At 56.3% G+C, this 12,018-nt stretch overlaps 1 protein-coding gene across 1 annotated transcript in view; it reads right to left on the bottom strand.

Moving 5' to 3' along the window:
- Window positions 1-1,583: 1,583 nt before the first annotated feature.
- MEGF8 (multiple EGF like domains 8) overlaps window positions 1,584-12,018 on the bottom strand; it is a 35,892-nt gene continuing 25,457 nt past the window's right edge. Inside the window, exons 31-38 of the mRNA XM_023742760.1 lie at window positions 11,744-11,958; window positions 8,254-8,461; window positions 7,909-8,068; window positions 7,277-7,469; window positions 6,657-6,827; window positions 6,057-6,187; window positions 5,407-5,539; window positions 1,584-2,852 (exon numbers count right to left, since the gene is read on the bottom strand). Of these exons, the coding sequence (XP_023598528.1) occupies window positions 1,584-2,852; window positions 5,407-5,539; window positions 6,057-6,187; window positions 6,657-6,827; window positions 7,277-7,469; window positions 7,909-8,068; window positions 8,254-8,461; window positions 11,744-11,958 (2,480 nt within the window). The remainder of the gene's footprint in view (window positions 2,853-5,406; window positions 5,540-6,056; window positions 6,188-6,656; window positions 6,828-7,276; window positions 7,470-7,908; window positions 8,069-8,253; window positions 8,462-11,743; window positions 11,959-12,018) is intronic.

The following is a 12,018-nucleotide window of genomic DNA, read 5'->3' as shown; positions in this document are numbered from 1 at the left end:
CCCCTCGGGCAGGGCGTGAGGCCCCCAGCTGAGGGGAGATGCAGGACCCAGCTCCCCAAAAGTAGCTGGGGGATAGAGTCTTAGAAAAGAGGAGTCCCGAGTTCAAGATGGTTAGGTTTTTGGTTTTGTTTTTTTAGGAACGTCCTCAAGGGGTAGGGTAGCTTAGCAGTCCAAGGAGGAGGCTGGGGTGGGGGGAAAGCCCCTGGGGAGAGGCCAGAAGTCTTTGAGGCAGCACTGTCTGAGAAGAGATGTGGATGACTCCAGCATTTCTATCCCCAACCTGGTGCTCCCCACCCCCGCCTGGGGAAGCATCTCTGGCATTGCCTTTGACTCCTCTAAGACTCCCACCTTCTCTGGTCAGGCACGTGTTGTTTCAGTTTCGTTGCGTGACCCTGGCCACTGGGCTGCAATACTACCACCACTGCACTTCATCCCTCCAGCCTAGAGATGGCGGCAGCGGCTTCCTGCTCCTGCTCACCTCTGGGCGGCCTCGCTATCCCACCTCTCTTCAGCCCCTTCCCTCACCAGTGGGTACCAATCCCTTGCATTCAATTCCTTCTCTTTAAACACTCCAAGTGGTTTGTTTGCCTAGTTGGACCTGACTGAAGCGTTGTCTAAAGGACATCTCCTGACTAAAACTGGACTCTTGATCTTCCCCTCAAGCTCCAGTGTTCCTCATCGCAATAACCCAACCATCCATCCACGGTTCAGGCCCCAAAGTTAGGGGTCATGTGGATTCCTCCCCTCCCTCACGCCAACATTCATGCCATCCTTGCATCCTGCCTTTGTAGCACCAACGCATAACCTGCATCCATTCCTGACTCCTCCTTCACTGCCACCACCTGATAGGGCTCCCTGTCATCACTTGTCCCCCTGCTGCCACCTTGCCCCCTACAATCCACTTTCCACCCCAAAGCAGAGTGCCCTCTTAAACGGTACATCAGATCCTGTCACTCCTAGTCATAAAGCTGTCCAACGGCTTCCCATTGCCCTGAGAATAAAGCCCACAACCTGTTCTGGGGCCCACAAAGCCCTTGCCTGTCACCAATCTCATCTCCTCCTCACACTCGGTCAGCTTTCTGGTCCTTCCAATAAAACAAGCTGGTTCCCACCTCAGGGCCTTCGCCCTTGCTGTGCCCCTTGCCAGGAACCTGATTCCCACAGCTCTTCTCAGGGCTGGTTCCTACTCAGTATTTAAGTCTAATTTCTCTGAATGCCAATGATGTTAACCCCGTGGCCCCTGACTCCCACCTCCCGCTGCTGTTCCCAGCACTTCTCCTTCTCTGAACTGAGCCTCTGCGTGTGCTGATTGTCACCAGAACCTAAGTTCCATGAGATCAGGAACCTTGGCTCGCTCGGTTCCTGCTTTGCCCCATACCTACAACAGTGCCTGGCACAGAGTAGGTGTTCAATAAATAATTGTTGAATGCGGACAATAGAGGCCCTGTCTGGGAAGCCCCGGGGGGAAGGGAACCAGAAGTCTCTGAGGAGAGAGTGTTCAGGGTCCCCAGGTGGAAGGGCCCCAAGTCGAGGGCGGCCCTATCGGGGGGAATGGGCTGCTGTGGCTGAGCCCTCACAGTGGGTCAGAGGGACATGCTGGTGAGGTTGTCCTGGCTCAACAGTCCCTTCCGGCCTCCGCCAGCTCCGTGTCCACTGCCGCCAGTGCCCCCACCACCTCCGCAGTACTCGTGCAGCCTGTGCCGCAGCGTGACGAGGGCTGAGCCGAGACAGGCGCCATTGGGTGCGTGGGGCCCACCAGGCAGCTGGAGCAGCAGCGTGGCGACACCCGCCATGCCATCTTCGGTGGGCTCCAGGGTTATGGGCCCAGCTCGCAGGCCAGCAGTAGTGGCGGGCACAGCTGGTGGGCAGCAGCCCCCTCCCACAGGTCCCCAGGGCCCGCCGGCCCCCGTCAGCAGCAGAGGCGCCAGGAAGGGCTCCGAGCGGCGGAAGGCAGGTGGTGGGAGTCCAGCCGGCTTCCAGGCAGGGGCTGGGGTGGCAGGGTCCGGCGGGAAGCAGACCGTCACCTTGGCGAAGGGGCGGCTAGCCATCTTGGTCATCTCCTGCAGGTGCCGGCGCTGCTCCTGCCGCTGGTCCAGGGCCTGCTTGGCCTTCCAGAGGAGCACACAGAGAGACAGGAAAAGGAAGAAGCAGGAGAAGAAGACGGAGAAGAACACAAACAGGTCGATGTGGGCCTGGTCTTGCCGGAAGAAGAGCAGGCCCTGCGAGTCAGCCGAGCCGTTGGCACCAGGCCCACCTGGGTCTCCCACGCCCAGCAGGAGCAGGTAGAAGCGGCTCGACTTGAGGGCGTGGTGCTCATGCGGGTAGGTGATGACCAGCCGGTCCCGCACGCCACGTACCACCAGCACTGCCGATGGCTCTGTCACGGTCACGTAGGTGATCAGGCCACGCGGCCACACCTCCCGCACCCGTGGCTCCGCTGGGGTGCCTGGTCCACTGCCGGCCCCCATTCCCCCTGGATCCCCAGCCCCTCGGGGTCCACCATCAGCAGGGGGTGGTGGGGGTGGTGGGGGCGGGGGTGGCTGGATGTGTACGGTGTGGACGCCGGTGTCGGGGGCCACACGGACCACAAAGGTGTCATAGGAGGTGGAGACGTAGAGGTCCACGGCACCGAAGGTCACGTCCAGTGTCAGGCGGATGTCTACGTTGGTGAACTTGGGCTGCACACCAAAGAGGACGGTGCGGCCAGGGCCCAGGGCCCGGCGCTTGGGCTCGTGGAAGCAGTTGGTCTGGGACGTGGGGTCCAGGCAGCACTCCTGCTCCACCGAGATGAGGCGGTAGCACTGCTGCCCGCCCAGCGGGCTCCCATGGAATGACTCTCGGCACTTGGCACACTGTGTACAGGGCAGGGATGGAGGCACCATCAGGGCTGAGCTCGGGGCCAGGCTGGCCCAGTGTAGGACAGTGTGGGCCTGCTGGTACGTAGCTACTGCCCTGGGCCCCTCAGTGCCCTAGCCACTTCCTTGTGACTCCCCCGGACCTCCCTGCCTCAGCATGGATGCCCCCAGGACCCTACAGTCCAGCAATGCTGTCCCTGGTGTCACCCCAGTGACACAGCACCCTGATGCCGACGCCACTAAAACTTGGAGGCACAGCCATGAAGAACTCTGTTGAACCCTGGCTCTCCCTCCTCACTAGCTGTGTGGCCTTGGACTAGTGACTGAACCATGCTGTCCTTCCTCTGTACACAGGACTGACCGTGGCTCGCTCACAGGACTGTGGATATCACGTGCACAGCACTTCATACAGGCTCTGCCAGCCTCCCCCGTCCTCCCTGCTCGTGCTTGGCTGTGTCCAGCGGGCTCCTGCCTCAGGGCCTTTGCACGGGCTAACCCCCCTGCCTGGAGTGCTCTTCCCCAACACGTCTGCTTGCTCACACCCTCACTTCCATCCAGGCTTAACTCGGGTGTCACCTTCACACTGAGCCCTTCCTTGGCCACTCTATCTAACACTGCAGTCCCCCACACTTCTGGCCCCCCCTTTTCTGCTTAATTTTTCTCCTTACCATTTATCACCATCTAACACACTGGACTTCTCACTTTATTCACTTGTTCATTGCCTCCACAATTCCTCCATGAGAATGTAAATGCCTTGAGGCCAGAGCATGTTGGCTGTTTTGTTCCCTGCTGTGTCCCCAGCGTCTAGCATGGTGAACGGCCTACAGTGGGTGCTCAATTAATGTGATGAATGAATGAGTGACAGCTATTATGACTGCTGTAGCCCAGTGGAAACAGCTCAGGCTCTGGGATTAGAGCAGGGTCCAACACAGGCTACAAACTCTGCCTGGCGGCCTGCCCTCAGCAGGTCATCTCCCGTCTCTGAGCCTCGTTTGACTATCAGTGGGTTAACGTGTCTGTGCCCCATCAAGGCCCCAGCATAGCCTCAGTGTTGTCTCCACCGCATCCACAGCACAGCTCCCAGCTCCACGCTGCCTGGCACACTGCCTGGCACGTAGCAAGCACTCCCTACAGAATAGCTACTGCCGCTATTATTATTAGCAGAAACTGCTACTTTGGAGCTGCCAACAGAGCTGCTAGAGGAGGAGGTCTGACTTCATCTCTGGGGCTCTCTGTTTCAGTAAAGCCCAAGAGGCCTTTTGATTACGTATCAAGAAAGCAAAAATTCTGGTCCAGGATGGAAATTAACATTTAGGGGTCAGTAAGATGTGGTGGTGCAGGGGTTAAAGCGCTTGGCTGCTAACTGAAAGGTTGGCGGTTAGAACCCACCAGCTGCTCCACAGGAGAAAGATGTGGCAGTCTGCTTCCGTAAAGATTTGCAGCCTTGGAAACCCTATGGGCCAGTTCTGCTATGGCCTACAGGGTCACTATGAGTTGAAATCGACTCTACAGCAGTGGATTTAACGGAGCCCTGCTGGAGCAGTGGTTAAATGCTTGGCTGCTAACCTCAAGGTCGGCAGTTCAAACCTACCAGCTGCTCCATGGGAGAAAAATGTGGCAATCTGCTTTTGTAAAGAATTACAGCCTTGGAAACCCTGTGGGGCAGTTCTACTCTGTCCTATAGGGTTGCTACAAGTCAGAATCAATTCAATGGCAATGGGTTTGGTTTCGTTTTTAAAGCTTGTCAAACTCTGTCACTATTTTGGGGGGAGTTGCATCTCTGCAGGTATGATATTTCTGCAGATAGATGGGGGAGACAGAGGGGAGAAAGGGATTTTCTCTTTCCTCTAGAACTGGAGAGGGAAGGTGGGTAGGAAGCAGGGATATGCTCTAGGGAGGCAGCATGAGCTACGCCTTCCATGGGAGGCAAGCCTACAACATGGCAACCAGCCAGGTGGCGAAAACAGGTGCTTTAGGAGCTCCCTTCAAGAGAAGAAAGGAAATCATCCCAAGGGGAATTTGAATCTGGGTCTTAGAACCAACCTGAGATCCCGTTAGCCCCAAGTCATTCAGACAGGGGCTACCACTTGGGGAGAATCCATCTGAGAAAGAGGCCAACACAGAGGAAAGCAGGGTCAAGATGCAGGGAGAGAGAGAATCGCATGCCATTGTGTGAACACCTGGATGCAGCCATGCCTGAAGGCAGACTCCAGATCTCAGTTTTAAGAGCCAGTAAATTGCCTTTTTGCTGAAGCTACTATGAATTTTCTGGCATTTGCAACTTTCAAGTTGTGACTATCTGTAATGGAGTCTCCCTCCCTCCAGTGTGAGAGCCCCCTGAGGGCAAAGGCTCATATACAGGTCCCAGCATCACTGTCCAGGGCCTAAAACTGACTGGGGCTCACGATCAGTCTATCAAACTAAACTTGATCCCAAGACCACAGACATCAGAACCATGTTGTAGGTCCTGTCCAAGCCCAGCTACCTCATCCCATCTCTGACCTCCTGGGGTGGGGGGTCCTTGGGCCATAACTAGCTTCTCCAGCCGCACCTGGTACTTGTAGCAGTCCCGGCGGTCACTGGGGGAGCTTCCCTGGCACGTGCCCGTCTCTGTGTTGTTCTGACACGGGCAGCCTGTCCCGTCCTGCTCGTTACACGTGTCCGCGTGGCCGTTACACTGGCATCTGGAAGAAGGGGAAGTGGAAGGTGACTACAGAGCTCCCGCAACTTGCAAGGTCCCAGGCTGGATGCTATACACATGAGTTTGAGCCCATGCCACTGCCTCAGAGGAAACTGAGGCTCACAGAGGTTAAGCCATTTGCCCAAGGCCACAGAGCCATTGAGTGGCAGAGTCCAGGATTTGAAGCCAGGTTAGAATGACTCCAGAGTTCACTGAACGTTTAGAAGGAAGGAGATGGGGTGAGGAGGTAACCTCAAGACTCTTTCCTCAGCAGTGCTCTCTCCCTCTTTGCCCATCAGTCTCGATACGGGCTGCTCTGTGGCCTGGGTTTTAGCATTGGCCTCTGAGGTGAGAGATCTTCTCTCCCATCTGGGTCATGCTTACTCCCCCCGCGCCAGCCTGGGGGCTCCCTGGGATTTCATCCTCTCCTGACTGAGGACCGAGGCCTGAGGAGGGGAGCCTGGCTCCCAGAGCGATTTCTAGTCAGGAAGGCGAGGGTCCTGGGCCCCCTCCCCTCTCACTTGGTGCACTTCCCATCCAGGAGGAAGTAGCCGTGGAGGCAGCTCTCGCATTTGTCCCCATAGCTGTTATTCTGGCAGTTCACACACACAGCCTCATCTTCACTGGGGCCCTCTGTTACCCAATTTTCAATCTGGTCAAGGAAGGACAAGGTGATTACAAATAGGCAGGGACCAGCCCCCTGCTCCCTCAGAGCCAGGAGTCCTGCCCCAACCTCCTCCCCCCTCAGACCCAGGAGTCCAGGCCCCCAGGACTCTGGAGTCTGGGCCCCAGCCCCCTCCTCCCTCAGACCCAGGAGTCCAGGCCCCAGCCCTCTCCTCCCTCAAACCCAGGAGTCCAGGCCCCAGCCCCCTCCTCCCTCAAACCCAGGAGTCCAGGCCGCAGCCCCCTCCTCCCTCAGACCCAGAAGTCCAGGCCCCAGCCCTCTCCTCCCTCAAACCCAGGAGTCCAGGCCCCCACCCCCCTCCTCCCTCAGACCCAGGAGTCTAGGCCCCCAGGACTCTGGAGTCTGGGCCCCAGCCCCCTCCTCCCTCAGACCCAGGAGTCCAGGCCCCAGCCCTCTCCTGCCTCAAACCCAGGAGTCCAGGCCCCAAGTTTCTCACCTCCTCTGGATCCAGCGAATACTTCTCTGGCTCCCTCCTGGCCATTTCAAGCTCCCTCCTGGAGACGCAGACGTGGCTGTTGCCACGACAGAAGGCGTGGCAGGGCCGGCAGGTCCCGCCCCCAACAGCTGAACCCACAAACAGCGGGAGGCACTGCTCACAGTGGCTGCCCTGGGGACCGGGGACAGGGAGGTGAGAGGAGTCGGCAATTCACGGGAGGGTGCAAAGGCAGGGTGGGGTGGGTTCTGCGAGCACCACGGGAGGCAGCAGGGCTCGGCCACCTGGTCTGGGTAACACCAGCCTGCCTGGTATCAGCCTCCACCTTCACTTGCAAGCTTCCAGTGACAGGGCGCTCACTGCCCTCAGCCCAAACTCCTGAGCTCAAAGTCCTTCCCTGCACCACCCCGAATCCTCCTGCATGTGACCGCCCTCTCTAGCCCAGCGCTGACTGTGTCCCTATCCCGGAGCAGGCCCCCTGTGATACGAACCCAGATGGCATCCCCAAAGTCTTCTCACACCTCCCTGGGACAGAGCTCTGCCATCTCTTCCCACCCCTGGCATAACACGGCCAAGGGCCAGGAAGGGTCCGGGCTGAGGGCCGGGGCGCCGGGCGGGCCCACCTTGGTGTGGTTGCGGCACAGCAGGCAGTGGTCGCGCGCCCCCACGCCGGCGCACTCGCTATGACGGTTGCAGTGGCACTCCGCGGAGCAGTTGCGGCCAACAAAGCCGAAGTGGCAGCGGCAGTGGTCGGGCTCCACGCACGAGCCGTTCACACAGCCCTGGGCACACACGGGGCGGCACAGCCCCGTCATGCTGTGGGGGGCGCAGGGGTCAGAGCAGGCTGCCGGGCCCCTTCAACCACAGCAGCCCCTCCTGCACCCAGTGTGTGGTCCACCGTCCTCACGGCACCCTGGCCTAGCCCACCACCCATCACCCTCTTCTCCTGCTAGTCGCGCATCCCTGGTCTGTCCCATAACTGTCATCCTTTGGGCTCCAGCGTCCTCCCTCCAGGGTCTGGCCCATACTCCCTCTCCTCTCAGGGGTCCCCTAGTAAACACACTCCTCCCCAGTCTAGCCCAGCGTCCCTTCCCTCCCAATCTAGCCCATCCTCTTCATGCCTTGGATTCCTTTTCCCGCCAGGCTTTGGTCTACATCTCCCCCTTTACTGCTCCCCAGACTCTCCCGGCCCACAGCCCTCCGTCGGCCCGGCCCCTCTCCCCCGGCCCCGTGCTGGCCCAGCCCGCAGCCTCACTTGTCCATGGTGTAGCCCGTCTTGCAGCTGCACTCATAGCCATGGGGCTGGTCGTGGCAGTTCTGAGTCTCGTTGCAGTCATGGTGCCCATTTGCACACTCGTCCTCAGGAGGGCAGGACAGGAAGGCCCAGGAGGCCCCAGGACGCCCACACGTCAGCCCTGGCACCGGGGATACAGGGCTTCACCTGAAGGGGGGGGCCTCTGAATCCCCCTCAGCTACCCAGGGTCCTCATTCCTACTTCCTCTGAGCCCGCTTCTGAGACAGCCCCAGAGCTCCCCATGTTCTCTGCACCAGACCCCAGCCAGGGGCCAGCTCCCTCTTACCCCACCCCAAACCCTCTCACCTTCACGGGGGCCGCTGAGTCCACCCTCCAGGCAGCGGCCACCACCATCCTGGCCCCCCCAGGCACACCAGCCACAGTGGGGGCGCCGCAGGCACAGGGCACACTGGGTTGCCTGAGCGCAGCCCAGGGAGCAGCTCTCGGGGCCCCGGAGCAGCCGCCCGCAGCCTCCGGCCATACATCGCAGGGGTAGGTAGGAGGGGCTCAGGCACTGAACCAGGAAGGAGAGAATAGGGGGCAGGAGAGAGGCAGGGAAAGAGGGTCAGGCAACACATTCTGGACATCTTCCCAGACTGTACCCTCTTCTCTGAGATCTCATCCCCCAGCCACAGCCGAGTGGACCAAGGTGGGCACTAGCTGGGAGAATCACATTTTCGTGCTCCAGCATGTGTGACTAGAAGTCAAGATTGGGAGTCGGGCAAGGGAGGCCCTTGAGAATAGAAGATCATGGAGAAATATCCCCTGAAGTCTTAAAACCAACTAATACTTTAGTTTTAACTCGTAAAGAATGTCTGCCTTGAGCATTGTACTCTTGTAAGATCTATCTATATGGGATCAAATTGATAACAGCAACTTGAAAGATTAGATAGGAGCCTTAGAGGCAGTGAGTTTATGTTAACGAGGGAGGAACAACTCAGAAAAGGAGACTGAGTATGGTTGCACAACTCGAAGAATGTAGTCAATGTCACTGAACTGTACTCACAGAAACTGTTGAATGGGTGTATATTTTGCTTTGTGCATCCTCAACAACAACAAAAATAAATTATAAAAAAGAAAGAAAGAAGATCACATAGACCTGGGCTCGAGAGGCTGTTTGAGTGCTGGACACGACGAGAAACAGAGAGAACGTGGAGGGGCAGGACAAGAGCAGATACAGAGAGAGGCAGAGATGAGAACTATGCTCCCCAGGCAGACAGACGGACAGACGGAGAGACAGCTGTCTGGGCTCCATCTCCAGTCCCTTGTGAGGCCTGCCTGTACTTTCTACCCCTTAGTTCCACAAGGTACCACCAAACTGGTGTGGTGAGTGCCCTTCACCTAACTAGCTAAGGAAACTTGTTTCTTACAACCAAATAATCCCTGAGAGACAGAAACTAGTATCAGGAGTGGGGTTGCAAGTCATGGCCACTTTCAGAAATGTGGACCTGGCTGTTGGGGCAACAAGGATTCTCCCACCCTAGGCTGGGAGGTTGAAGAGTCCTCAGCTAGGGGCCCTGCAGTAACTCTCGAGTCACCGCTTACTAGTCTCCGGACTTGGACAACGTGCACAAGTGAGGTCCAGACTCGCAGGGACTTGCCTGGCAGAGAAGAGCACTTTATTTGCTGCTTGAGTCTCAAGTAAAGTATAAAAGGAAAGAGATTAATCTGGGCTGTCTGTCTGCAAGCCCTCAGAAGACAGCAGAGCGACCACAGAATCCTGAAATAGAAACCCTGATTGCTGTGGCTGGAGCGCTGAGCCCACTGAGGGCTGGGGCCAGCAACAAGCCGAGGCTTGCTGAACTGCCAAGAGCAAATGCTCTGCCAGGGTGGATGTCTAGCTCTAAAGTTAGTACACCGATTGGCAGATGATGGGGAAATCTGGGAGGCGGCAGAGAAGCTGGAGAACAGGCAGCTTCTGCTCTGCCCTCCCTCGTGGGCCAATGTGATGACGTCCAACACCCTAAACTGCATTTCCTGTGTTCCTGGAAGACATGTATGAATGTAAGTCCTGAGAGCAGGACCCTAGCTTATCCGCTGTCCTGTCCACAGAGGCTAGCAAAGTGCCTGGATGAGGAAGGCACTCAGTAAAGAATTTGTTGAAGAAAGAAAGGTAGGAAGATAGAAAGGAAGTCTGGAGGGAAGTTAGGAAGTTAGCAGTTAGTCAGGAGGAAAGGAAGGAGGCCAAGGAAGAGGACATTCCACAGCCTGCCCCAGTCTCTGACACCAAAGCCATTAAAACGAACAATACCAGCTGGTTAAAATCTGGCAGCCCTTAAGCTACCGTAACAGGTCCGACCTGCACACCTATCATGTTTGGCCTGCACGGTGGTGTTTTCAAACAATCTGAGCCAATACAATTATTGAACATTTTGATCAAGGAATCAATAGATGAATCCTGATCAAAAGGGGGAAAATGAGGTACAGTCAGACCTCAACTGGGTCTTGCACAATTAGAGGAGGAGTGGACATCAGTGGGAATCAGAGACTCAGAATTCTGGTCTAGTGACAGCAGTGGGGAATCTATGTTGCCTCCTACCAGAGTGGGGTGGATGACTTTGTGTCTGCCGCTGAGACAGCTAAATCATGCTAGGCAGACTTCATGGAAACGAAAGAATATGCGCTGGGCAGTCAAGGGGGGGACTGTAACAGACACATATGGTGCCTACCCAGACCAAACCCACTTCTGCAAGAATCATCTCTCCTCCTTTAAAAGATCATCTATATGAGACTGAACAGTCAACAGTTACTTTAAAACAAAGATGAGAATGTAAGGCAGCAGGGAAACGAGATTAACAGAAAGGAAACGACGAGAACAGAAATATTGAGAACGTTCACACATTGTAAAGCATGTGCCCAACGTCACTGAACAATTTGTGCAGAAATTGTTGAATGGGAACCTAAACTGCTGTGTAAACCTTCATTGAAAACACAATAAAATATGATTAAAAAAAGAAAGAACCATCCCTCCACCCTAGAGCCACAGATGAAGGGGTGGGCTTGAACTGCCATGTTTGAACCATGTGATCCTACACTTCCCTGGTCACATCTCATTGAACCAAGGCTGGACACTGAATTGATGAGCTGAGTCAGAGCCTTTCCTGGAGAACATGAACTAACCAATGAACACAGAGATGACCACAGTCTCTGGAATTAGAAAGTCATATATACAGACTCAGAGTCAAGGGCTGCCATTTGAGGCCATGCATGTTGATGATGAAGCCAAAAGAAATCAGAGGAGAGAGATGTGTGGAGAAGAGCTGAGATTAGATTCCATGTGGTCCGAGACTGATAGAGCAGCAGGACTTCCTACTCTCAAATCCCATCAGATGCTTCCAATTCCTTACAATAAAACCAGCTCGAGGAGGTCTGTTTCTTACAACCAAAAGATTCCAAAAGCAGAGACAGAAAGAGATGGAGGCGAGAAGCAGAAAAGGTTTGGGGGCAGAGGGGAGAGATGGTATTAAGAGTTATGGAATAGGATGAAGACGGGAGACCATGACCAAGAGCTGGAGAGATGCAGGGGCTGGGGAGTCTGGGAAGGGGACACAGAGTATCGTGAGAAGACACAAGAGGGAGATTCACAGGCCAGAAGGGAAGAAAGACTAACAAGAGATGTTGGGCTGAGAGAAGACAAAGTGTGAAGAGAGAGAAGGCACAATTGTGGGACTAGAGCTAGAAAGATGGAGAAAGAAGTAGGACAGAGGGGGAGGTAGTGGAAGAAAGGTTAGTGCTAAGGGCAGAGAGGAGGCAGACTTGGCCCTGCTCTAGCCCCAGCCCGCTCTGGGTACAGTACCTGCTGGAGGCTGCTGCTCCAGACACAGTGCTGCCAGCCCCCGTCCGCACCCTTGGAGTCCAGGCAGGAGGTACAGTTGGGCAGGAGGTGACAAGGGGTAGGGCAGGGCAGTGGGGGCGATGACTCCACCGGCATTGGAGACACATTCAGCAGGGAGTGGCTGAAGCACGTCCAGTCATACGTGGGCTGCACTGAGAGGATGCGGCGGGTCTCCCCTGAGGGGTTGTGTGAAGAGGGATTAGTACCCAGTCCAGGCCCCAGCCCCCTACTCCCTC

The sequence above is a fragment of the Trichechus manatus genome, unplaced genomic scaffold (assembly GCF_000243295.1).
Source record: "Trichechus manatus latirostris isolate Lorelei unplaced genomic scaffold, TriManLat1.0 scaffold00216, whole genome shotgun sequence".
Classification (NCBI taxonomy): Eukaryota; Metazoa; Chordata; class Mammalia; order Sirenia; family Trichechidae; genus Trichechus; species Trichechus manatus.
Note: the sequence above shows the minus strand (reverse complement) of the source record. Positions and strands in the feature narration are given on the sequence as shown.